Genomic DNA, 27,073 nt, shown 5'->3' on the forward strand with positions numbered 1-27,073 from the left:
GCGATTATCATGTATGTAAAAATGTATTTGCGATTCACGATACACGTATATGCTAATGCAGCACGATTACACGCACGCATATTTCTTCAGAATTGACGCACACTAACTCTTTTGCAACACATCGCATTTCCACGTCACTTATCGTCTAAGCGCATTAATAGTGATTTATATGTTGGAGTCTCAACCATCAATCTAACGATTTATAAAACAAACACGTCTACGAAGCTAGCTTTCCAGCGATTTTTCCATATCTCTCTTCCCTCCTCTGTCATTCTAATAATATGACTGATAATAATTTGACTCACGCGACAAATTTACAGAATTAACGCTTCTATTTGATATTCCATATGCATTTCTAAATATATAAATGGCGAGCAATGCGATATGAAAGAGAGAAACAACTGGGAAAAACATTTCTTAATCGAGACCTTGATATCTTTCTTATTATTAGCAGGTGACAAGTGTGCAAATTGATGAACAGTCGGAAAAATTATATAATCGTTTTTTTGTGGAACATGATACACGATTCATTATATACATATGCAAGCATTTGATCAGCTAAAATTAATACGTTATTATCTTAAAAAACAATCTCGATAGAAAATATTTACATGTTAAAAGAAAAGATATTATCAGTGCTGGATACTAGAGTAGAATTATTGTGTTTTGCAAACATCGCGGTTGTAATAACTTTGAGCAACCGAAAAGAGTATACTTTTTGTACACTCAAACTGTAAAAACTCAAGTCGATATTTTTAAGAAAGAAAAGAACGATCGATATCGCGGATTAGATATTCAATTAAAATTCTACGTGTTAAAAATAAGGCACTTGTTAGAAATGCTTTTGTTAGTTATAAAAAGTTTAACATTATCGAAATAATTGCAGTACGTCATTATAACGATTCAAAACGATAGCCATCATATCTTAATATTATCATATCTTTATCATATTTTTATCATATATCTTAAAAGTACAAAGTTCATAACACAACACTCGTCTGGCGTAGAATGCCTGTAGTTAATCATTTAGTGTCTTTTTATATATTGAAGATACATAATACATTAGTATATTGAAATTCTAGTTCCAATATGAATAGAAAACATCGTTCACTCAAAAGGCGAGAATAAGAAAAGAGAGAAAGAGAATAAAAAGAGAAGATATTACATATACCTACATAGATGCATACACATTTTTCTCTTATTCCTACCGTCACAAAAGAATATTGATTATTAGTTCTCGAAGCTACGCGCTCGCATTTAGATAAACATCGCGAATATGAATAAACCCGTTTATTATAAATTACTCCTTATAACAATGTTATCTTGTCGGTATTCTTTCTCTCAGCTCTTGAAGGTTTTTTCGCGACGACGACGTGTCGCGAATCCTTATTATGTGTTGCGTAAACAAACGGAACGAAAAATCTTCATGGAGTCTAAATGCTTGCTTCTTCGAACACTTGTAGAGATCAGTCTTATGTAAAGTTCACGGCCAGTTGAGTTCCCTATTGCTATTATGCGTCTATTAATCATCATCATAACTTCCTGTGCAATATTTTCTTGATAATCTCCTTTCTTTCCAGCGGCACGAGAGCCAGAGGTGTGTTTCCATCATTATTCCGTATGTTTGTCGAACCACCGACTCCTATCAGAAGCCGACAAACCTCCTTCTGCTTCTCTAAATCTACGGTTTTTCGAACTTCTGCAGCTATGTGCAGCGGCGTGTTGCCGCTGTAATTTCTCTCGTTTACAGTCGTTGGGTTGGCATTAAGTAATATCTGTTGAGCGCAAGAAAAACCTAAATGAATTTGTGTGAACGAAAACCGTCGCGATATATCGCGCATTGTTCATAATGAAAAAATTTAATTCGTCCTCCATCCCGAATCAGAAATATATATTTTTTTAAATTTAAATAGATAAAATAGATTTTAGATAGATTTTTAGATTTAAATAGATTAAATAGATTTTTAAAAATTATTATTTCAAAGGATATTTAAAATATCTTTTTTACCGTCCCTATGGTAATTTTTTAAATCAACGACAGATTTTATATTCTCTGACTGCACCATTTATAAATTAAGAGAATTATATTAATTTTACCATTAGTATAAATAAATTCCATGTGAATTTAATGTTAAATAAATACCTTTGATGTGTGATAGAGATAAAGAATAATATTTTAACAGATATTGTATTTCTTCTCAAACAAGAAGAATTATCGCACGTGTTATGTAAATGTAACAGGAGAAAACGTGTTAAATGATCACCAAATTGATTATTTATTATAATCACATAAAGCGGTATTGTTTTGTAATTGTTAAATATGATAATCCGCTATTCATGTCACGAGGTTATCGCGCGAATTACGATGAATGAGAGTGAAAGACCCCTTCTAATGGTTCTCTTTACATCCATTTCTGATTGATAGATACTTTCCAGACATGAAAAAATAGATCAAAAATGAATAATGTCTCACTTGAGCGCATTATAACTGAAGGATTATACATGTAAAATGCTTTAGAAATCATTTCTTTCTGGTTTAATTCTTTTTTAAACAAAAACTTGCTGACGTAAAATCGCTGTAGTAACTTTAAACTTGCCAAAATATAAAAATTTTATTCGCAATTAAATTTTCAAAATTATGGTTTATATTAAAGTAAAGTCCAAAATCAGTTGTAAAACAATTCTGTTTATTATCATCGAAAAATAAATTCTCCCAATTTTTAAAATTCCAAGATTGTTCAAAGACTTTAATAGTTCTCGAAACAGTTTGCTGTGTAAGAAAATCGCGAAACTCTTTATTACGTTGACAGAATTAAAAGCAGTTTCTTCGTAATTCCAATGAGCAATGCAAACCGCATAAATATCACTTTATCAGAATGCAATAGCCTGTGGTAACGCTTTCGCGAATAAATAATTGACGCGCGTATCGGAGGGAAATCCCTCCTTCTCTCATTGTCAGGTGAGTTACCTTGATGAGCGCGGGATCGCAGTGCAACGAGACCGCCAGATGTAAAGCGGTGTCGCCGCCCAGGTTCTCTTTGGCCTTGGGATCCACGCCGTTCTCCAACAGCAGACGCGTCGTGGCCAAGGCCTTGACCTTGCTAGCACGGGTAAGATGCTCTTTGACCGCTAAGTGAAGAGCGGTTTCACCTGGAATGACACACAAACATGTGCTCTCATCCCATTTTTATAGAATCGATAAATCTTCTTTCAAATCTATTGGTTAACTAACCATAAATATTGCAACTGGATATGTCAAAAGCGGAATTGCCTTTAAGCAACTTCAACATTTCCGCCAAGACTTCCCCGTGTGAATCGCCTCGCGCCGCGATACAATGCATCAGCGTGTTGCTCTGAAATAAAAAACGATGGTAACATATCGGAAAAATTGTTTATAAAATTATTCCATGATTAATTATGTTTGTTTCTCTTTCAAGAGCATATCGCGATTAATTATATTAATTAATTTGACAATATAAGAATGTATATTGTACATATATATATCTTTTTTTATATATGTATGTTATACAATATTGTTATATTATATAATTATAAATATAATATAATATAATTAAACATATATATTATATAATTATGTATATATTTTATTATATTATATTATTATATGTAAGATATATATCTTCTATATATTATGTAGATATCTTACAATATTTATTAAAAAATATATGTGCGATTATTATTTTTAGCGATAAAAATCTTTTCATATAATTGAAATTGTTTTGTGTACAAAAACTCATTCGAATATATAATAACATATTCGATTAAATCGAGAATGAGCGTATACAGGGTGTCCCCGAACTCGCGGATCAACTCTCGTGGGTAGATTCCTGGGATCATTTGGAGACGATTTTTCCTCAGCGAAAATGTCGAGGGAGGTCATCATTTTTTGCATGTTCCCAATTTTTGTCATCATGTATCTTTGTAACTAAGCCTTATATTAAAATTTTATTAAAGTATCTGAAATTAACTGAAGAATGTGATTTTGTTAATATTTTATTTCCACAAGGCTTAGTTTGTGAAAAACCCTTTATTTTCAATCGCTTATAACTCGAAAATTATTGGTGCCTCGACATTTTCGCTGAGGAAAAATCGTCTCCAAATGATCCCAGGAATCTACCCACGAGAGTTGATCCGCGAGTTCGGGGACACCCTGTATATATAAAGTGCGATTAACAAACCATGCAAGAACTATGAGTTTCCCCTATAAGGAATCATGAGAAGAAACTTACATATTTGTCTAGTTTTTTATTGATATCGATTCCTTTATGCAGCATCACGGCGGCCAGGTATCCGCAGATGTACGACATTTCCGGATAATTCATAGCGGCAAGAAACAAAGCGTTTTCGCCGTTTTTGTTTTTCATCTCTAGGGCGCCCGGCGTGTTGTCCATTCTCTCGACCATTGGCACCAGGTACGCTTTCTTCTTCGCAAATTCTTCCGGATTGCTCATCAGGCACATCAATTGCCTATTATTTATATAAAATTTATATAATATAATATTATTTATATAACACACATGCATATAGCAACAAACGCGACGACGAGTTAAAGGGATTATTAGCAATCATATAGAAACGGTTTTGAAAACAAACTAGTATAATTCGTAGAGTAGATTCTTTTTGTTAAAAAAAATGATTTTCAATATTAAAGAAGCAAATTAATTTAAAATATTTTATAACATTTTTAATTTAAAAAAAAATAAATAAATAAAAAATCCATTACAAATAAATGTAAAATTGAGATTGGAAAAAAAATATATACATATATAAAAGAAATGTTTTGACTCGGTTAGTAATTAAATTGTATTTAAATGTCAGGGTTTAATTTTTATTTTACTGATTACAGCATTTAATATTTATCGGAAAAATAATATATATATATATATTCGACGATATCAATCAATATATTTAAATATATATCAGATGTGCACATCTTTTAATTTACACATATACACCTTATTCATATATTACATATAAAATGAATCACTTACGTATAGCCATCCTTATCCGGGGCTGTTAGTTTCTCTATGGGTGTCATCGCAAGCACACTCATGGCTCTTACCACTTCCTCAGGATCCAATATTTCCTTTAATCTCTCGCTCGCGCTTACGGACGGCAACTTTAGCAAATGCCACGGTAATATTGGTCGGAAGTTGGTATTCGACTTTCTGTCGCAACAAATCGGGTCGTTAACCACATTTCTTATCATACCTATTTACGCGAGAACCATTTCTAATTACATCTTTTAACACGCGAGTAGGATGTAAAAATTGTAGCAAATTAAAATTATGTTGAAGAATCGATTAAAAAAAAACATTTATTCATATGTAATATGAAAATTCAGAGATCATTATTTCTGATTTATAAAATTAATATTTTTTAGAATAATTAGAATTCTTTAAAGTCGCCTTAATATTTGTTTTTCAATGCCGTCCGAAACGTCAAAATAATGCTATTGTCAGAAAACTGAAATAGTTAATTCATCGCAACACTTTTTTTGTCATCATTATGTTTTATCACGAAATATCTCTATCTCTCTTTTATTAATTTTGATTTTATAACTTCGCGGAAATATATAGAATGCAATATTTTTTATATCGCATCGCAGTAGCTAATAATACTTAATTAAAATATAATACTTAATAATACTTAATTAAAATGCGTCTGAGATATCTATATATAATATGAAACACGTCATATCTCTTGATGTTATATCTTCTCTTTCCAAAAAAGAAAGGATATTTATGTCAATAATATCATAACATAATCACTCAATAATAATCATTCTTTTGTTTCGAATTCGGCAAAAAATCTTTAATTTAAATTTATATTCAAGTAAGCATTCATATACTTCTTTCATCGTCAATATTTCATGAATTATTCTGCCGTCACTTATTCGCTTTTCACAATTATATTTCGCGTCCTAGAATTTTTGTCAAGCTTACCTCTGCGGATGATTAGGTGTAGATGAGGAGGGGACTATCGTTGGTGCCTGAGAGTTATTCGGTACAAGCGTCGATGCCGATGTTTGATTCTTTTCGTTGGATGTAGCCTGGGACATCTTCTGAGATAAATTTTGCTCGGTCATTTTCACGGATCTCCCGTTGTTACTGAGGGCGATGTTAGGCAAGGTGCCGTGATACGTCGCCTTGCCGACCTGAGAATTCTTTATGTTCGTATCGTAATATGTTTGGTTAACATGCAGATTGGAATAAGACACACAGCTGTTGAGCATGCAGTAGTTCAGGGAATTCCGTTTTTTGTCTGCGCTGGTGCTCGACGTGTTCATATAATCCGTTCTGAAGTTGTTGATGTTGTTGGGAACGTCGTAGGAATCCACCGAGTAGCTCATCGAGTAGATCGGCTTTTTGTTTTGCGTGTTGCTCGCAGGATACTCGTGCTGATTATTATAGCTCGACGAGAAATGTGGGACATTGGGGGTGATCTGTGACTCCTTCAGCTCCTTCAACTCCTTGCGTTGGTCGTCCTTTATGATCTCTTCGATGAGCTGCAGCTCATCCGTCCCGTTGATGGTCCCCGAAGAGTCGCCACTGCACAGGATCTCGCTGAACTGTTCCTCGAACTGATAATTCAGGGGTGTCTGGTAATTCAAAGGGCTGGACGCGTCGCTGTAGGATTGATTAGAGGCCGAAGATTGATTAGAGGACGAAGAAGACAGCAATGCTTGCGGCACTCGATAAGCGACCTAAACGAAAGAAAGGCGTCCAATTAATCGAAACCATCTGCCATCTCGAGTGGATTCATTTCATGTTTATTTATATCAGCGGACGAAACGTGACAAATGTCACCAACTGCGACATATATTCGTACAAGTTGTCAGATAATTGTTCGAATATTTTGCGAGACTATATATATAGAACCGTCATAAAAGACGTAATAAAAAACGCGTTTTATAGACGAAACAACGCGACGTATCGACAGTCGTATTACGATATCAATTTTAAATATTCAAATCATTTTTATTATGCTCCTTCTTTCCTACGATACGGCGCCGTATAATGAATTTAGTATCAGGTGATAGAATTAAAATATTTTCCTTCTGAATCAAGATGAAAAGCCATATAAATATATACATATAAAAACATATGTCTGAAAAAATGACATTATTATATCAAATAGCTTAATCAGATAGGACGATCAGATATATAACAAACGGAAGAGAAATTTATATAGATAAGGTTCGGAAATATTGTAAAAATATTGGAACCACACAAACCAAGTTTTAACCAGTCCAGAGATAAAAAAAATCGCGAGCTTAATATCAATCTATTGTAGCTCGAACAAATGCCAAAATTTGTAAAAGCGATTTATAAAAGATTAAATCTGCTATCCTATTCCGCTTCGAGGTTGTTATTAAATTTATTGGCTCGTTCGTGCGAAAACGATCGCTTCTACGTGTGAAAAGCTTCATTATGCGTTCCGGCCTGACTTATTCCGCTCGTTGAAAAGCTGTTTATGCGCGCGTCGCTCTTCATGCATTTATGCAGATACATCGCTTACGAACCTGCGGTGAACCGAGCGGACTGCCGATGATATTGAGAGGCATCTGCGGCGACTCGGAAGAGTTCGTCGCCGAACCGGGCGACTGAGCGCAACTCGACGCCCGACTGTTTGACCTTGAGATGACATTGTAACTGCTCGAGGAATCGGACAAGGTGCTCCTCGGCGAAGGGATCGAGTGGTTACCGGTGTCTGAGCATATGGTCTGAGCTGATTGAAAACCACTCTGCGAGGCAAAGTTGAGTAAGCTCGAGGACTCTTGTCTCATCTCATTGACTAAGATGAAGGGAAGTTTCGGGGTCTGAAATCAAAGATAAATCCTCCTTTAACTCTCTTAGCGATTAGCACTACTTGGGAGATCTTTCTGTGTTTGCACGTTTATATTATATGTATATTATATTTTATATTTCGATATAATAATTTCAGTCGCGTGTAATTTATGCTTTTCTTTATCAATCGATTAAATAATTACAGTCAAACCTCACTAATTCGAAATTGAAGGGAAGAGAAAAATTCTTCGAATTGTAGAGGTTTTGACTTATAGAGTTTTTCGAATTATCGAGGTGTATAAAAATAAAGTTTGAATTATTGAGGTTTAGCTATTTTGTTTATTTAACTACAACATAAAATTAATTTATGAAAATGATTGCAAATGTACATTAAAAATACATTAAGGATATTTTTTACAGTATATACATTTAATGTCAGATAAGTTCAAACAAACATTTAACATGCAAAACATTAACAGTTTGTTTCGAATTACAGAGACTTTATTTCTGAAGATTCGAATTACAGAGGTCAAACGCCGCTCCAAAAATTTCGAGTTAATTTCGTATTTTTTTCGACTTACAGAGGTATTCTCAAGGGAAACGAACATTCGATTTATAGAGGTTTTCGAATGAGCGAGGTTCGACTTATATATAATTTGCATACGATTGATGATTTACATAAGAAAAGAATCTCGATAACTTTTATTCAATTTTTTCAAGTTCAAGTCTCTAGCAAATAAAGTTTTGTTTTATAAAGAAAATTGATAAAGTTAAAAATAATCATACGCGTAACATGATTATTTATTTGTACATCAAATGTGACATTAGCAGATTAATCAATTTAATTTGTTCTTTTTATGTAATATTAAACGATTATTTATTTATTATCAATATTTTGATTATTTTTTTATTAATAATGCATATTAATAAAAAAAATATATAAACATAAATAATTCTTTCCTTTTCGCGATTTCTATGCAGTTTTATCTGTAAGAAAATATTTGCGCCTCAATATTTGTACCCGTGATGTAACAATGATCTTACGAGAACCATATATTACAATCTCGTAGGAACGTTATCGTACGTCGTATTTCTACGTAGTCTCAATGGCAATTTAATAGACTTACGTCACTGCTGGGATCTCCGCTGCGAAAGTCGCCATTCTCTTCGGTGCGGCTAGGGTCTATCGCTCCGATCGACAACTCATTATTTTGGCCGTTTAAGCTTGACAATTTATCCAAGCAAGGATTCAGCTTCTCGCTGTAATCCTTGTTTTTCATAATCTGTTCGGCGGTCTTATCATAGTCCACCGTAGGATTAGTTACACTGTCATTCGTCCGTAGTAGACAGTTGAGGACATAAGGTCCAATTCGCTGGTGCTGATAGTCGGGCTTGATCGGTCCTTTTGCGACCAGATCGGAGTCATGGGAGTCATTGGAGTCATGGGAGTCATCGGAGTCATAGAAGTCCTCGTACCTCTGTTCGGTTTCCTCGTCCGAGAAATTTAAATCGTCCAGAGATCTTCGTTCCTCCTCGACGCAGATGTTGAGCGGCAGACAGTTGTAACCATTGCAGTTGTCTTTGCTGCTGTTGATCGTGACTTTGTCGTTATTGTTTACGTCTTCCTTATTGTCAGAAGAGCTCGCTCGCAACTTGTCCCGACACTCCACCTTGTCCACGTCATTCTTGCTGCTGACATTCTTACTGTCGTCATTGACACGTAGACTTTCGAATGTCTCGGTTATATTGTTCAATTCACAATTAGTGGATTTGCCGCAATTGTCTATCTTGAGATCGAACTTTGTGTTCGCGCTCGAGCGACACGAGGTGTCCAGGCTGAGGGATGACATGTTTTCGGCTGATCTGATATTCTTTTTCCGGAAAGGAGGCGAACGATCTGAACAGTACTGACGAGTCCTGCAGAAATCCATGACAGCGATATCCATGAAGCTCTCTATTAGATGGAATTTATGTTCAATGTAGCCTGAATTTTTCCTAATTTCGCGCAGTTTTTCCGGTTAGGAACTTTATCTCTTTCCTCGTCAATTAATATCCCTTGGTCTCGAAAACTCCATTTCGATGTAAATCTATGAAATAAATCGCCACGAATTTTACAGATTATACTATGAAGATAATTCCATTAAACATTAATATATTTTTCTTTCACAAATATAATATTAGCTATAAAAATCACATGAAAGATTCATGGAAAGATATTTCTAGATATTTTTTACGTATTTATTTTATTATACATATATTTATATTATGTATTTATTTGTTTATTCATTGCAAGTTTCGTAAAGATTATATTTATTTATATGATATTTTTTATTATGTTTAATTCTCACCTTCCTAATCACTGTAATTTGCATTAATGAAATTAAATATTCAGGCTATCTCAAAGTTATCCAAATAATGTCATATATAGATTAATCTAAAAATATATTTTATTATAAAAAACAATAAAATTTATACATCTAAACTTTTGACGCAGTACATATTTGACAAAAATTAATAATAAAAGTGTGGCGATAAAGATTCTTTGAAAGATTTTTCAAAAGGTAACGTGATCTCATGTCTTTTCAAAATCGCGTCGCTATTTGCGCAGAAGTAGCTCTTATTCCTTCGCGTCATAATTATACATATTTCTTTTCTCTTTTTGTAATCATTTGCGATGTAACTGCGAACGTTGCCGTCGTAAAAAATGAGTTTAATAAACAATTTAGCTCTACTACTAAATATGAATGCTTTCCATTATACGCGTTGATATCCGGCACTATGTTTTTCGTCATTTGACATCACAGCTTTTTATCGTTCGATAGCATTCGTTCATTAACGCCGCGTATCGTGCGTTTTGATGCGAAAAAGAAAGATGTACAATGTAATATATACTCTTGCGTAAATTTTTACCAGATCAAGAAGTAGCTTACGCAATAATTTTAAAAAATGATAAAGAAATATGATCTTGCAACATCGCGCATGAAGAACAATCACATTCTACTCGCAAATAGAGTTTGTTGAAAATTCCACGATAACCTATGTTCCCGAGACAATAAAGATCGTATTATCATCATTTAACAGTTGGTTGCCACACCGATGAATGACGTTCATTAAATGCATAATAAGACTTTGATTAATTTCAATCACTGCAACTAACAATACATCCTCAAATTATCTTAAGATTGATATTATATATATAATTAGTAGGTATATATTTAGTATATATTAGTATATATTAGCATATATGTATGTAATTGTGGTATATAATTTATATTGTTTTATTATAAAACTAATTTTACACAAAAATTTTATTTCTGTAAAACTTCTGTAGAACTTTTGAAAAAAATAGAAATATTAAGCAGAATATTAGTTAATTTTAATTTACTAATTTTTCCTTTGTTATATTGAGATTCATGATTTATCACACGTTTTCTAATTTTTTTCTTATAAAATATATAAAATATTAAAATATATTGAATAAAAATATAAAAAGAATATATAAAAAATATAAAAATAATATTCTTAAATACCTTTATATAATGAGATTATATCTTTTTATTAATAATTCAATTCAATCCGTTTATTATTTTTAAATAATTTTATTATTAAAAAATACAAATTTTTCTAATAAAATTTAATCTTTACACCTGTAAAGTAAAAATCTGTTTATGAAGCATAATGCGCTTAGATGAAAAGCAAACAATGAGAGTAACATTTAAAGAAGCATCTAATGATAATGAATTCTTTTAAGTTTGAAATTTTGCAAATCTCACACACAAGCAAAAAAAGCTTCTTTTTCAAATCTGACATTTTGTAAAGTTTCTCGAATCACACTTCACAAGAGGGTCCTACAGAAAAATATTATAATTGTCAAATCAATTTCTCTCCCGATTACAATAACAAAAGGTACTTTTTTGGGAAAAATCTGAAACACACATTGAATCATTTAGTCTTCATATGAAACATTGACATAAAAAAAAATAAATAAATAAATCGAGATTAAAATATAAAATATAAACAAAAAAAATAAAATTTAAATAAATTGTGCATACCTTGTAGAATATAAAGTAAAAAATTAAGAATCATAAATTGATTATGTATTCCGTATTTTCTTGGCGGAGTATTTCGACGTGCGTTCTCACATTTGTTATTAAGATCAAGTGCACGATCGAAAACAACAAGAAACAAATGCGCGCGATTGTTAGAAAATTACCCGGTTTCCAAGTAATCGTATGTTAAGTGTTAATTTGATGTGACCGATGAGAGTGTTAGTTCTCGCCTGCATCGGACACGCGACCATCACGCACACGTGTATGTAATATACGCACTCGCACGAGTGCATAAAATTATGCTGCGTAACAAAGTTTTTATCGTACAAGTGCAACGTGTCTCTCTTACTCTTTCTCTCTTGCGATAAAAAAGCAACGCTATAATGCTTTAAATCTATTTACATCTCTCTCCCCCCCTCTCACTCTCTTTCTCTCTCTCTCTTTCATCAATGATTATAGAGCGATAAACGATGGATAATGAAGTATTTTCCAAGAATAAGCTTCAAAGACGCAAATAGATAAGAATATATTATTCTTTGATATCTTATAATTTTAGTCTTGAAAAGCCAATAATTTCACAAAGACCGATATTTCAGCTTGAAAATTTATTTTAGAAAAATTTTAATTCAAGAAATTTTATCGGCGAAAAATATAAAACTTAGAAAATTAAATATTCTAATATATTAGCTTCTCCGTCCACGATCGCTTATTGGTCCATACGACAGATTAATTAAGCTAACGATTAATACACAAAGCAGGACTTTTTTTTAAGAAAATACAAATGGTAAAATAAAAAATAAATATTTATTAATACCGATAGAAATCTATTTTACAAATTTTGCCTAATTTTGCATACACATGTAATAAAAAAAAAATACAAAAAGATTGAGAAAAATGAAAAATCGCTATAAACGATTTTCTAAAAAATTTGGTTTCAAATATAAAAAATCTTGAAATTTTATGAAATTCTATGGAATTTTATGGAACTCTTCTTTCGATGCATAAATCTCCATTCGAGGAACCAATGTTTATTCATAAATTCTCGCACGAGCTAATTCTCGCAAAAGCCGATGCATCTACTACCAGATATTAAAGAGTGCGTTAGAAAGAAAGCTGATTAAAAGTAAAATATTGCGTAATAGGATATAATTAATTACCTCGAGACGTTGAATCGCAACTGCGTCGCAAACAAGACATTGCGTTTTTCTCAACGAAACTTCTTCTTGATGTCGTCGCGTGAATATCGCGTACCGAAATGACGCTTTCGCGCCTTCACTAGCTAAAGAAAAGTCCGCTGAAAAAAGAATGTCACCGTGCAGATTTTTCCCCCCCAAATGTATGTACATTTCTCCAATCCTGTCCAACAAATTTTTTTCTTCTTTTTCACGAAACTGACCCCTGTCTCAGGTCATTTTTCATCTCGCGCGCGCATGCGATTTATTCGTCGCGTTTCACGAAAATCTAATTTAGGACGAGTGTAAAGCGCGAATGCGTATATTTCATCAATTTATTTTTTTTCCGGAACATATATATAATTATATATATATATTTCTGTTTTTTTTCTCAACGCGCAAACGTGTCGCGTTAACGCGACTCGGTTTTTTCTTCAGGTCACTTTCAGAAAAAAAAAGGTCCACGGGAAATCCCTTTTGTTATTCTGATGTAGGAACGTCGGGCAGGCAAACACATACATAGACACGCACTTCCGTTCGTGTTACTCACTTCGGCTCCGAAATTCTCCGCGGAGTCAGTCGGATCACGCGTGTACGCAATGACCTTCAGTGTTTCACGGCGCTCCAATAATAATAATCGGGCGAGACACTCGCGGGATCCTTATCTCGCGTCCGTGACTTTTGTCGAATCGACGCGTGGTATCTTCCTCTCTCGTCCCCCCGTCGAGACACACAGACACATAGACGCATAAAAATTCACCGCAGGTACCTTTTGTTCTGGAATTTCCACGACCGCTCATGCCTCTTTTAATGGAATTTCCACAACCGCTGGTTCCCTTCCCTCTCTCTATTAGAATATATATATATATTCTAATCGTGCGCGTATTTCCCGCCAAGGCCGCGAGATTCGCGAGATATCGCGTGTCCTTCCCCTCCCTCGCGATATCTCGACACTCTCGCGCGACGCGAAATATATCCGCTCCGGAGCGATACGCGCGCGCGACTGCGAGTCCTCCTGGCTCATTGACGCGTGCCGACGACCCGCCGACGCGTCGCCTCCGTCATAATCCGTTCTCCCCAGGAATGTAGCTAGTCCCAGCTTGCTGTTCCCACCAGCATCAGCAATGGAACACAATCTTGCGACGTACACAGTTGTCGCATTTACAACTGAAACGCTGCTTTTAACTCTGTCAGAGTACGGAGCGGTCATTTACATAGCTTTTTCAAAGTTGTTTCCTTTTTTAATTAAAAAAAAATCGCGCGTTGTGAAACGTCGGCACTTGAATTACATTATGAGTAAGTATATATACCGTATATCATTAGATGTGTGTATATATATATATATATATATATATATATATATATATATATATATATATATATGCACATATCGTATATCGATGATAACTTCGTTATCATGCAAGACTCTTTTGCGCTATAGCTCGAGGTTTCTCGTTACGTAATTTCGAATGTGCAAGCTGATATGAATATACGGTGTACGTGTTTCTTTTTAATTTTTAAAGCATTTTGAAAGTTATTCTCCCTCTTGCTCTTTCGTTTCTTCAAAATCGATCTCGAAGGATTATAAACGCACAAAGTAGTTCTTCTTCTAACTGTTAAACGATCCTAAAAAAACATGATCGAAAGATGTTTATTCATAGAACCTATAGAGGATGTAATAAAAATTACATTTTTTATAGATCCTATGAAAGATGTTTATTCATAGAATCTGTCAAGGACGTAATAAATTATATTCTTTACAGGTCCTATGAATAAACATCTTTTGAACTGTCCTATGGTCATCTTTTGAACATGTTTTCCATTAGGAGTTGCAGTAGCTTTTGGAGCTTTATTATTACTGCTGTTACTTTTTATCATATGTAAATTATTGCGAAACGCCTTTAACGCTTTTGATTTTAAACAATATGTTTCAACTTGCAAGATGTAATGATGCATTTTGTATATATACATATATGCAAAGTTATGGATGAGATTATACTGCCAAATATCGGTTTTCTATATAGTATTAAAAAATATTAGAATTTAGCGAATTGAAAAATAAAATATTTTCTAATATCGTGCAAAATGTTTATTTAAACAGGTAGACAAATAATGTTTTTTTTTTAATTATATTTTCAATAATAAGATCAAGATGGAAGATCAACATCTGTTAAGAATAAATTACAATGAAATTTATTCTTGCTTTAATATTATGTGATACTTAAAAAAATAATATATGATACATAAAAAAAAATTATTTTCTTTCCTCCTTTTTTTCTTAAAAAAAAAAATTATAGCGAGATTATTGCTAAACATTAGATGTACCTATCCAGCGAATTTTTTTTTTTTTAATGCGGAAAAAGGAAATAAGATATAAAGGGAAAGATTTTTCACTTTATCGATCTCTATCTATTTTTCTTTTGCTGGGTCCATTTAAGGATTCATTTCCATATTTTTCGTGCGTACGACCATGGAGATATCTCGATCCATCGAGATGAAATGCGCATGCGTTGATGATGATGTCACCGTCGTTTGCGTCGTTCTCCACACAGATACACGTTCGCTTCTCGCGGGTGTACGATCGTTTATAGAAATAATAATGTTGCGCCCGCGTGAAAACGCGCAGCTAAACTAAAAAGCTCCGTTCTCGGACGTACACATTGTGTAGTAGCACGTGCATTAATTTTCTATGCATACGCATTATGACTGCACTTTATCTTCAGGGAGTTTGCGCATCACTTCTTTGTCTCTCTTTTTTTTTTCTCTCTCTCTCTTGTTTTTATTTTTAGCCTTACATTGGACTTTAGTTTAACGAGGTATATTCAAGGCGCGTTGTCTATTTTAACAATTGTACGTCGCTATACTTGCACGCATAACATTTATGAATTGTTTATGAAGACCGAGGAATTGAAAAAAAAATCCGGATCTTCTCTTCGCGACATCACGTGCTCATAAATAATGATTACACGACGAATTATTTTGTATAATAATTAAAAAGATGATATTAACATATATATTTTGATATTAAGAAACAAATAATACTAAAGAAGAGTATGAAAATGAATTAAAAAATTTAATCGACGTTATTTTAACAGAAATTTAAAAAATTCTTATTTATACGTCAATAAAAAAAATATGCTCTCAATATAGATATATATATATCGTGAATTATTATAGGACCGTCGAAAATATCAATGACACAAAAGTACTCGCGTAGAGACAAGAATACTTACAGATAACATAAATATTTACACAGATATCGTAGGAAAAATATTGACGAATGTATAATACATACACAATGATAATCAAAAAGCGCTTTTTTTCTCTTATTCTCATCAATCTTATAATAAACTTCAGTTGTGAAGTATATCCAATATACTGGAGTGAAGAAATAAAAATCATACGAGAATGATATATTTCTTTTTCGTGGCTTTGCTCAAAGCGAGGCATTGTAAGTGAATGCGGGAAATAATATGCATTATCAACAATTATAAGCGATTAAAAGAAACATACAAGAGAAAATAAATGTATCTTCGATGAAGTTTCGCGCGAACAATTCAATCATTATTAATTAATCTCTCGATTTTACATCATTTACGTGGATTTCAAAGAAATTCTTACGAACGCGCGAATGATAATGAGTCTCTCTCATTCTTTCTTGTTATTGACTACATTGACGTTTGAGAATCGACGTCATAGATACGTCTATCCTATAATAAATGATTGATTTCCGCCGACGCTTTTTATTCTCTCCGATACGATCGCATCCCGTTCCCCTTCTCTCTCTTTCTGTTTTTTTTTTTCAGCTGTTTTAATATTAATTTTATTCCTATTTCTCTAACTCGTGAATTACGCCAAATTTTTATGCCAAGCTACTCGATCGAATCCTGGTAGTCATATATAAAATAGACGCATCTTGCTATTTTCTTCTCCCTCCCCTTCCATCTCTTAATCTACGGCTTCCTCTGTTCCTCGCACTGACGAGTCATCATCGCGGAACCACTTCCGAGGAAGGCCGACTAGTTTGATTTACATTCAGAGAGGTTGAGACGACTACGTCGTCCGTAAGCTAAATTAGTCATAATATTCTCACTGGCCAACGAGAGGAATGTTATCGATATAAACGTAAACAGATAGCGCATACTTAGAAATTGGGAAATCAACAATGTCATGAGCCGCGATAAGTAACTAAACAGTATACATTCGTTTTGAATAAGATTTGAAAAATAATGATGTCGATATAGACATGTTAATTATTTATTGAATATATTTACGTATATGTGCGAAGTAATTACATATGAAAGGGAAAATGTGTATCGTCGCATATCAATTATAGGCTAGTGTTAAAAATGAATGAAGAATTCCAGAGAAACAGAGGACTTGCGAATATGATTATTAACATCTTTGAATATGGAGATAGATTAACTTGATGGCTATTTTTTTAGTGAATTTTAAAATCGATTTTAATAAAAACTAAAAGACCTTCGCAAAGTAAATTTTAAGAAGATAAAAAAATAAATGATAAAGTTACATTCTGTTAATAAATTTTACTTTAATGCAATATTTTAATTTTAAACGGTGTTACAAAAATATATATGCTGAAAATAGAAGAGAAATAAGAAATTATTAAAAAAACATAATTAATAAAAGACATTTGAAATTCGGGAAATTTTGGAAACGTTTTATACATTTTTATAAAAATCATCCGTAATTAATGTAAACTTTTAATAGATCGCTTTTAATAGATCGAACATACGGCTAAAAGAATTAGAAGGAAAATTGAATTAAATGAAAGCATATTAGTTAATATTTATTATTGAGTACACGATACAATTAGGGGAAGAGAAGGGTTTTGGAAATATCCGAATATTAAATGTATAAACAAATTTAAATAAATTAAAATACGAGAGAAAATGTTATAAATCCGGCTATTAATACGATAAATTTATGATAAATTATCGAAATTTTCGTACCGATTTATAAAGCAGAGCATGCATGATACAAAGCACGAACGAGGGAAATCGGACCACCAGTCGATTCGCATATGCAGATGTGCGAACACATACAGGAGATAAGAATATCCGTTTCTCTCTCGTCGCGAATAAAGGAGGTCGCCAAGTGCTCGAATCATCGGAGACACCTCGAGTCCAGATAACGCCATGATTCGCGCGATTTAAATCTGAATAAATACGAATGCGATTCACGTTTCGCGTGAAACTTATATCTAGATGTCTCAATTGATTTCCGAATTAAAAGTTTTTAATTAGATTATAAAACGTCTAACATATCCACTCGAAAAGTGCACATTGTGAACTTGTCGCTTTGAAAATTTTGCATTCATTAAATTGACGATAAAAGACTATTATTGGAGTAATTTGTGGGTACTACATATATATATATTTTTTTCTTTTTCGGAGATTGTTTCATCGAATACAAATAATGGAATGTCAAATCACGTAAATGAATATTTATGTATTCGTTAATCGAAAACAAAAATCTATCAAATAATTTGAATGCGTTTGCCGTAAATGATTAGAATTGCGTGAGTCGCGCGACATAACTTATTTTAAAATGTCACCTTATGCAATGATCTTATTTTTGCAATGGAAAGGTGTATTGTGACGTCAATATAATATTTACTCGGAAATCGTGAGACCGGACGGTGTCTAGCCGCGAATAATCGACGATACATTTGAATCTACAATTAACGCATGCAATTTCCTTGCTAAACATTTATTCTCGTGACGTAAACAGGTTTAAATACCCCGATAAGATCCGCCGATAAGTTTACACGCCACGTCGCGTTATAATTTATCTCATTATAAAACCTGTTTTAGGTATCTTTGGGCCTCTCATGTTGTTTTGATTATCATAGCCCCTTTTGTAGAATTTCACGCGAAACACTTCAAATATAGTATTTGATTAACTTATTATAATTTACTTTCTTAGTAAAAAATTAAAATATATCGTAATATAAAGAAATATAAAGATTATAATAAAAATAAAAATTACTTTAAGAAATTAAAAATTTAAATACAATCTGAAATTTAAAAGAAAACGTTTAATTTGTTTTTAAATGCCATAAAGAATCTGGTCTCTCTTTTACATATATTCTGCTTAATTACACGAGATTAATAAGTGTTCAAATAAAATACCTTGTCTTCCACAAAGTGCGAAGTTGTAATAAAGTGAAAAAAATTATTTTCCTTTTTTATTAGCGAGTCTCTGTTGTCGCAAAACATACTGAATACAAATTTTTTTACCAATATTCGTTTTATTAATATCTCGATTCCGAGTTAGTGATATTCGCGTTCGGAAATATCTCACAGAAGAATTCTTTCCTAACTTACTTGAGAACAGTTGCATAATGGCGGCGCTATTTCTGTTCGAAAAGCATGTACGAATGCGCGGAATGCATAAAATCGCTTCTTGTCTATGCGATCTTATATTACCGAACAAAATAATGCACATTTAAATCGAGCCATTTGCGATCTACAAAAGACTGCACGCATTTTCAATAAGGCTCATGTATTTTGTGTGATTTAACGAAAGTAGATAAAACGTTCAACGTGCAAGTTTCAGCAAAAATAAACAAATATTATACCGCGGAAATGCAGAAAAACAACTTTAACATAAGATAACAAATTCATATTATACAATCCCAACAACAGAAAAAGAATTTAAAGAAATAAATAATTATTCAGCAACTTCTATTATTCGCTCCGATATTTTTCTCGCCTATCCTTCTTTATTGGGGACAGAGGGATTTCTTCGAGATTAAGAAAAATTAAGTGCCCTATGCATAATCTCAATCAGTTTCAACGACAAAAATTAATTCTTCCTTGCCCGTTAAATTTAAATATAAAAATAATTTCTGTATAATTTAAATATAAAAATTATTTCTGATAAATAAGATTTATAGACCTCGAAAATGTTCTATTACGTCATAAGAAACTTTGATAAAGATATTAAAATTGTAAAAAAGATTAGGTTGACTTGGTTCGTCACATTACAACTAAACTCTCAAAAACTTTTATTTTGTTCGAAATTAAATATATTGTTATAATTTTCAATCCTCAAAACGATTGTAAAGATAAAGATTAATAAAATTTTCATATATCGAATACTGAATCACGTTGCAAAAAGTTGCGAAAATTATTATCTACCTTATGACTAATATTGAATTCATATTCAATAACTAGCGAAGAAGCTTTATAATTTATAATTTATATATAAATTTTTGTATAAATGTAAAAATTCGAAATTTTTTTATAATTTCAATATACAGCATAATAATTTCACTATTTTGATTTTAGTTTCGACATTAGACTTTTATTTAGTAATCTGAGAAACTCTTAATAAGTTTGTATATAAATAATCGAAAAATATATTGAATTAATTATTATTCACGATTCTTAAATGTGATGTATAATTTCCAATTTACTTGCAAAAAATTCTATATTTAGTTACAAATATACATATTTTACAAAAATTTTAATAAGTTTGCAACTTCCTTTTAAAAACTAAAAGTTTTGACAATATATTGGAATTTTGTTTCCACTGCGTTAAATCTTCCTCCTCGAAGTTTGCGTAATCGTTTTCATAAAAGATACAGCAATCGTACACAAATTGTTGATTTTATGACAAATGACAGATATGTAATTGCAGATTTTTGCGAATGCCGTTTATCTTTCCCGCAATCCGTCAACTATTTTCGCAGGAAGTATTTTCTAGCCTTCTCTCTCTCTCTCCCTCATTTTCCCTGACGTATGTGATACATATTATTATCATGGTGGAATAAAAGGATAAAGAAGAAAACTAAAGTCGAAGTTCCTGTAATCAATAACATTTATGGTGTACAATAATGATTTATCACAAATTGATATATCTCCTTAATCATTAATATTAATAATCTTATTTCCTGTCCGACGTTTTTTCACGAAAATATATACTGCGTACGTAGATGCGTTAAATGCATAGGCAAATCAAGATATTGTACACCAAAATTGTTTTTTTACGGTGTTAAAAACCTGTTTCGATAATGTCTGATATATTTTGGCAGAGAAAACGATGACATGAATCGTTTAAAGTGAGAGAGAAAGAAGATAGACAAATTAATTAAATTAAATTAAATTAAAATACAATAAATGTATTTCGAAGAGATTAATATTTAATTTGTCAATGAAACCCCTCTCGCACGTATCAAAAAGGCAAACAAAAATGATATTATTTAATTAAAATATATGTTAAATTAAAATATTATACAATTAAAATATATATTTATATAATATGTGATAAAAAAAAATGCTGTATGTTGTTTGTCCCTGAGTTCATGACGTACGCGTTTTTCGCTTCTTTATCTTATTCTTTGATCGCTTTAAACTTACTAAAGACGTAAGGCAGGAATGAGACTCAAGACATATAAATTTTTTTGTGAGTTTATCTGCTGAAGTCCAAAGGAAAGATCAAAATGTTTAAATCAAATAAAAATGTTTAAATTAAATAAAAAATATTTGAAGACAAGTTTGTTGCGCCTACTTTCTGCATCTGGCTTTTATTAGTTCATTTACCGTCTAAATTTTTGTATTTAAAATATATTTCTTAAGATATTATTAAGATATCGTATATCTTATAATATTATTGATATATTAAACAAGATATATTTCTTAAATAATAACAAAGTTATATTACATTATATAACATAAAATTATTTTTATTATTATATGATTGTATACATGTGTTTTATTACTATACCTTTTCTATATCAAATATTAATTAATGAGATATTTAGATATACAGATACTATAGATATAATTGTATATCAAACCTCTTGTGTAAACCTGTATATTATATAGAAACTATTGCAAGAAAATTATTAAATCTACATAGCTGTGAATTTTTTCACTGCCAGAGTACTTAATTAAAGTAAGTTTAAGGTATACGTATTTGCGAGAATAATCTCTGCATTCAAATTTTTTTACGAAAATATCGATCAACAAAGGATAAAGAAACTCAAAATAGAAGACAACGTATTCCTACGATAAAGTATCCATAAAACGATTATAAAGAACAACATTCTGGTTATTTTGCTGAGCCAATCCATCCTGAAAAACATAGATTAAGAATATTAAACATCGCTCCCTTCTCTTCTCATCAGTATATCAATTTAATCAGTCAGTAAAGTTTGTAAAGCAAAGCCAAGAATCTCAGAAATAATAGTTATCTAACTACGTTTGGTTCAGAAGGGAGCGAATCAAGCTAATCAGGCATTTCTAGAAGGAATATTGACTTGAATTCGTTGAACTTGGAAATCCGAAGAAGAGGAAAGGTCAAGATAAGTGCTTCATGAGACGGAGAATATCGATCGTGTATACAGTAATTACGATCAATAGTAGTAGTATGACGTAGATTCTTGCAATATTTTACAAGGAAAATGAAGCTAATAATGGTTAAATCAGCAATTAAATATTGGTAGTAATAGATAGGCAGTGCTAAGACAGTAATAAGCAGTGTCTTGTGATACGTAATTTGTTACATATTGCTATTTTGCTGATGATCTGTGAAGTGTTTGCGCTTCTTTACACGCGAGCAATAAAATTGCAATATCTTAGATTATAAATTGCTGAAATGCAAGAACCGGTAAATTCTGTTTATATGTAAATGTTGGATTTGCGCAAATTTAAATGCGTGATGTAAATTAAAATGCAAACGCATAATCATCGATGTTGTTTTCCGACTCTTAGCAATACAAACGTGCAAATACATATAAATTCTTACAATTACCAATGCAAATATCTAATAATATATATATATACTGTTGTGGACATCACGCTAGAATGCAGCAACTACGTAGAATTTACGTCAGTTATATATCGCTGTAATCATTTTGAGGTATATATGTATATATGTGTTCAACAATCGATAAATATGTAGCCGTGTAAATTTTCTCATTTAAAAAAAATATAGCTGAAGGATAAATTAAATTTGAAGACTGTGTATAAGAAGTTTGCAGCTTGACGGCAAATGACGAAAGTTAGAAGAGATAGAAGAGGTTCTGGAAAAGAAGAGTATAAGATAAATTAGAATCGTTAGAAAGTAATAACACTTTTCATCAATTATTTGTGTCTGATGAACACCTTCAAAATAAAAAAAAAAGATTCTAAAAAAAAAATAAATAAAGTTTCTATAGATACGCTTTTCAGATCTCCCTTTATTCTTTGTTTAATTAAAGACAATTTTTCTAGGGATCAAATTAAAAATTCATAACATATCTGATAGCTTTTTGCACAGTAAAACCGGCCAAGTAAATCAAATATTCCAATTGCGATTACATGCGTGAAAGAAAGACACAAAAAATCCGGCAAACGCGCATATCTGGTTCTTCTTCGGTGAAACTAAAATTAACACAGCGTCTAAAAGTAGTTCGAACCGGCGCAACAATCCGCGAAAAATTTTCACTGCGCGTTTCCACGTTGCCGACCTAATTTTCAAACTATAGGACTTCACAATCGATCGACCAAACAATCGTATAGGTAACTTCGCGACGTCGCGTTTCCGCGTTAACGTTATCTCTGATTTTTTTACCTCTCTCTATTTTATTCTCTGATTAATTTTTACTAGAATCACAACAGAAGCTGTGCAAAATTATATATCTTCCGATCTCGCGATCTCGCGAAATGATATAAACTTCTCGCGCGTTTTACGTATGTATGTGTGACGCGAGTTTTGCAACAAGATATGCATATCGTCGATAAAAATAAACCATATACCAATAAAAAAAAACAATTCAAGTCTTTGTTTTTTTTTTAAGAAGCAGGCTCGAAATTGAGCGAAAGGAAAAGCTGCAGTTCTGCGACTGAAATCCGTTCTCTAAAAAAATGAATAAAATCCATTTTCTAAAGCGCATGCTACCTCACCTCTTTCGATGCAGTTTCGATGCTTGCAGCTGATTGATATCTTCGTTGAGTAAGTAGAGTTTCGCTCCAATCAACCCGTTTCTAAAATATTCCGCTATGTCAAAATTTGCATAATCAAAGCCAAAATCTTTGTTATTTTCGGGTGACAGATTGTCGAGTAAACCTTTTAATTTCTTATTTTTAAATTGCCATTGATTTATTAAAAAGTATGACAAAGCACTGTTTGCGCAATACACTCGTCTTTGCAATTTTAACAGTCTAGAAAAAAAGAGCACTTTGTTAAATATTTTTTTTTTACATTTATATGAATATAACAAACTTAAGGGTTTTACTTCTTGTTATAAAACACAAATAAATAAGTTATATACATATATTCATAAACTTTTCCTAATCTATAAAATAAAGCTCACATTGGACGTGCACCGAACAACTTTAGCAGTGCATCTATAAAAAGTGCCGGTAGGATGTGCATAATTAAGACAAGAAAATAATAGATGCAACGACTATTAGTTGTAGCAGTTCCTGGAGACCAAATAACGTTATCAAAAGGCACCTCTTCTGTGAGTTTGTAACCGAGTTCGATCAAATTTTTCATGGTTATCCCTTTAATATCTGACGACGAGCAATTATAAATATAAACAGTAGTGTCCTCGGTGATGCTGAATCAGAAAAAAAATACGCTAATATAATATTAATGTAAGCGTGGTATACATTTATTTAGCATTTTAGAAAATAACAATAAAGATTGATAGATAACTTTATATGTGTAAAAGCTTACGTTTTGATGCCACGTTGCCAAGCCGCGATTAATATTGCTTTAATTGCCACGTCGACGGGCATAAAATCCGATGTAACGACAGAATCGATAAAAATCACGCGAAGAATTCCCTTTCCACCTCCAACTAACATTCCTACAGGCCCATTGAAATTATCTAGCCACCCTTTTACTGGCTCAATTGCTGTAGAAATGACTAAAGAAAGAAAAATCCTATATAATTCGTCATTTCTTCGACATACATATGTATATAGGTATCTATTTTTATATCGTTTCTCGGCTGTATTACGGTATAATTTTATTATTCAGCTTTATTTTTTACTTTAATTGTGATATCTAAATATTATAATTATCTACTTTGTAAAATATTTTTTTAACAGATTCCTCTCAAAAATTTAAATTATATAATTTGATTCGGAAATCATTACAAAGTGTTACTTGCCTATCGATGGACGAATGATAACGCAAGGCAATGATTTTGAATAATCACTTATTACTTGCTCTGCCAATCTTTTTGTGAAAACATACGTATTTGGCATCGTTCCCAGGTATCTGTAAATAAAAGTAAACGTGAACGTATTTCAAGAAATGAAATGGACGCCATGCGGTGTCCATTAACTTACTTCGCTGTAAACGTCCTCAGAATATGTTCGTCGACAGATTCGGCGACCTTAATCATCTCTCTCCAATCTAAATCTGAAGGATACAGAGTCTCATCGACCACAGACTTATCTGCTTGAGTATATGTCGAACTCACGTGCAGGAGAACCTTGAATCACATTAACACTCAAATTAAATATTATAAGAAATATATAAATTATGAAATCTATTTTGGATGACACGAATGAAAGATTTTATTATTCAAAATTATATATATTTAAGTGAAATTAATTTAATATATTTCTATATATTAAATTAATATGTATTTAATATATTGTAATATGTAATTAATATTAATATTAATATTAATCTTATATATTTTAATTATTTGTACAGAAATGCTGCGATAAATTTGATTTAAAAAAATTGATGAGTAAAAAAATATACATACTACAAGTTTTTTCATTTCTTCTGCTAAAATACAAAATTCGCGCGTTGATCTGAGGTTGTTAAAAACTGCGTCACGTAAACTTTCATCGAATCGGACAGATGCCGCGACATGAAAAATTATTGATACTTTTTCGATCAACATTTCTCTATCGATAGGTTGCAATCCTAAGCCCTCAACACCTATATCGCCGCTAATTGGAATTATTTTATTAAGAGCAGATGGTCGCTCGCTTCGCAAAACGTCGAAAAGCTAAAACCAATCGTCGATAATTATTAGTATATTTTATATTAGAATATCGATTTTACGATTTCATTCATTTAACATCTCAGGAGGATTCATTGTTAAAAGAAAGAATCTTTTAAAGCGCAAAATTATAATAAAACAGATTTATTTAAATAAGAAAAGAAATTAGCTAAAAGTTTTTAAAAATTCTTTTATTATTTTGATCTTCTTTATCACTCCTTTTTAAAAATAAATATTATTAAAAAAAAGAAATAAAACATTCTTTTAACTTTTAAAGATAGATTTATTTTTAATACAATTTTTAAAAGCTGCTCTTTAAACGAATTATATATGTAGTTTTTAAATTTTCGAATAAAATTTCAAATTTCTTTGCATTTACAGGTTGTAACAAATTTTTCTTATAGGCAAATAAATCTAATCTTTACGCGAAAACACATATACATTTTTATTATGACTTTACCTTGTTATTCAATATTTTTTCTAATCTCTCGTTCATGCTCAATCCCTTCTTCGGCCTTATCACAACAAAAATTTCAGCGACATCAGGACACGATCGCAGCAATTTTTCACACAACACTTTGCCAAGAAATCCTGTAGCGCCAGAAATTAAAATGCTATGACCTGCATAAAAAGCAGGTATAAACGTATTTGCTGCGTCTTTGTTCATCTTTAAATTATTTTCGATAAAACGAATAAAGTATAAAAAGATAATGTGTTTAGTTACAAAACGGTAACGAATTGGCAAGATTTTAGTTGAAGGTTGATTTAAAAGTCAGGAAAAATATATAAAATTATTTTAAACGCAAGCCAAACGATAATTGAACTTGAAACGAGAGTCGCAGACTTCGTCTTCGATAAAGAATAAAAACGTGAATGAGCACAACGAATTTCGTAAACAGGAAATGACATAAGAGCTATTCGATGGTAATGATATGCCAAAGAGGTTCAAAGGAGCAAGTTCTTTTATATTCGTATGTTTATCTATATATGTAAATTGTAAAAGTTATACGTGATTCGTTTTATAGACGAATGCAACAAATGCAACATGTAATATGT

At 31.9% G+C, this 27,073-nt stretch overlaps 3 protein-coding genes across 8 annotated transcripts in view; 1 reads left to right on the top strand and 2 right to left on the bottom strand.

Annotated features, from left to right (window-relative positions):
* Positions 1–4: 4 nt before the first annotated feature.
* On the bottom strand, positions 5–14,067 carry LOC145942392 (uncharacterized). 3 transcript variants are annotated; one of them, XM_083049062.1, is made up of 9 exons: positions 13,802–14,067; positions 13,018–13,154; positions 7,547–7,843; positions 5,967–6,727; positions 5,013–5,189; positions 4,251–4,488; positions 3,233–3,353; positions 2,969–3,150; positions 5–1,775 (listed from the first exon to the last, which is right to left on the bottom strand). In XM_083049062.1, exons 1-9 carry the CDS (start codon positions 13,830–13,832, stop codon positions 1,533–1,535), a joined length of 2,187 nt encoding a protein of 728 aa, XP_082905188.1. In that variant the 5' UTR covers positions 13,833–14,067; the 3' UTR covers positions 5–1,532. The 3 variants fall into 3 exon arrangements, with proteins under 3 accessions (XP_082905188.1, XP_082905186.1, XP_082905187.1); XM_083049060.1 differs by lacking the exon at positions 13,802–14,067 and adding an exon at positions 8,939–9,898 and having other exon boundaries at positions 13,018–13,155; XM_083049061.1 differs by lacking the exon at positions 13,802–14,067 and adding an exon at positions 8,939–9,898 and having other exon boundaries at positions 1,598–1,795; positions 13,018–13,155.
* Positions 14,068–14,078: 11 nt separating this feature from the next.
* The window catches only part of LOC145942393 (dynein axonemal intermediate chain 7 homolog), a 31,559-nt gene continuing 18,564 nt past the window's right edge, over positions 14,079–27,073 (top strand). For all 3 annotated transcript variants that reach the window (XM_083049065.1, XM_083049066.1, XM_083049068.1), the window contains exon 1: positions 14,079–14,328. The gene's annotated coding sequence lies outside the window, so the exon portion shown is untranslated. The remainder of the gene's footprint in view (positions 14,329–27,073) is intronic.
* Positions 21,778–26,853, bottom strand: LOC145942546 (fatty acyl-CoA reductase 1-like). Of its 2 annotated transcripts, none has more exons than XM_083049375.1 (8): positions 26,478–26,853; positions 25,775–26,023; positions 25,347–25,492; positions 25,166–25,275; positions 24,727–24,919; positions 24,359–24,607; positions 23,949–24,206; positions 21,778–23,086 (listed from the first exon to the last, which is right to left on the bottom strand). In XM_083049375.1, the coding sequence occupies exons 1-8, from the start codon at positions 26,682–26,684 to the stop codon at positions 23,011–23,013; spliced, it is 1,488 nt and encodes a 495-aa protein (XP_082905501.1). In that variant the 5' UTR covers positions 26,685–26,853; the 3' UTR covers positions 21,778–23,010. The 2 variants fall into 2 exon arrangements, with proteins under 2 accessions (XP_082905501.1, XP_082905500.1); XM_083049374.1 differs by having other exon boundaries at positions 21,783–22,136; positions 26,478–26,849.

Source organism: Prenolepis imparis, unplaced genomic scaffold (genome assembly GCF_030444845.1).
Source record: "Prenolepis imparis isolate NDT839.2.m4 unplaced genomic scaffold, iyPreImpa1.0 SCAF_11, whole genome shotgun sequence".
NCBI classification, from domain to species: Eukaryota; Metazoa; Arthropoda; class Insecta; order Hymenoptera; family Formicidae; genus Prenolepis; species Prenolepis imparis.

Coding starts and splice junctions, on each gene's coding strand:
- LOC145942546 (XM_083049374.1), bottom strand. CDS start 26,684: ATGAACAAAGACGCAGCAAATACGTTTATACCTGCTTTTTATGCAGGT. Junction 25,493..25,774: donor AAGAAATGAAAAAACTTGTA/GTATGTATATTT, acceptor ATGTGATTCAAG/GTTCTCCTGCACGTGAGTTC. Junction 24,207..24,358: donor TTGTTCGGTGCACGTCCAAT/GTGAGCTTTATT, acceptor CTTTTTTTCTAG/ACTGTTAAAATTGCAAAGAC.
- LOC145942392 (XM_083049060.1), bottom strand. CDS start 9,757: ATGGATATCGCTGTCATGGATTTCTGCAGGACTCGTCAGTACTGTTCA. Junction 6,728..7,546: donor GTCCGCTCGGTTCACCGCAG/GTTCGTAAGCGA, acceptor TCTTTCGTTTAG/GTCGCTTATCGAGTGCCGCA. Junction 5,190..5,966: donor ACACCTAATCATCCGCAGAG/GTAAGCTTGACA, acceptor TTGTTGCGACAG/AAAGTCGAATACCAACTTCC.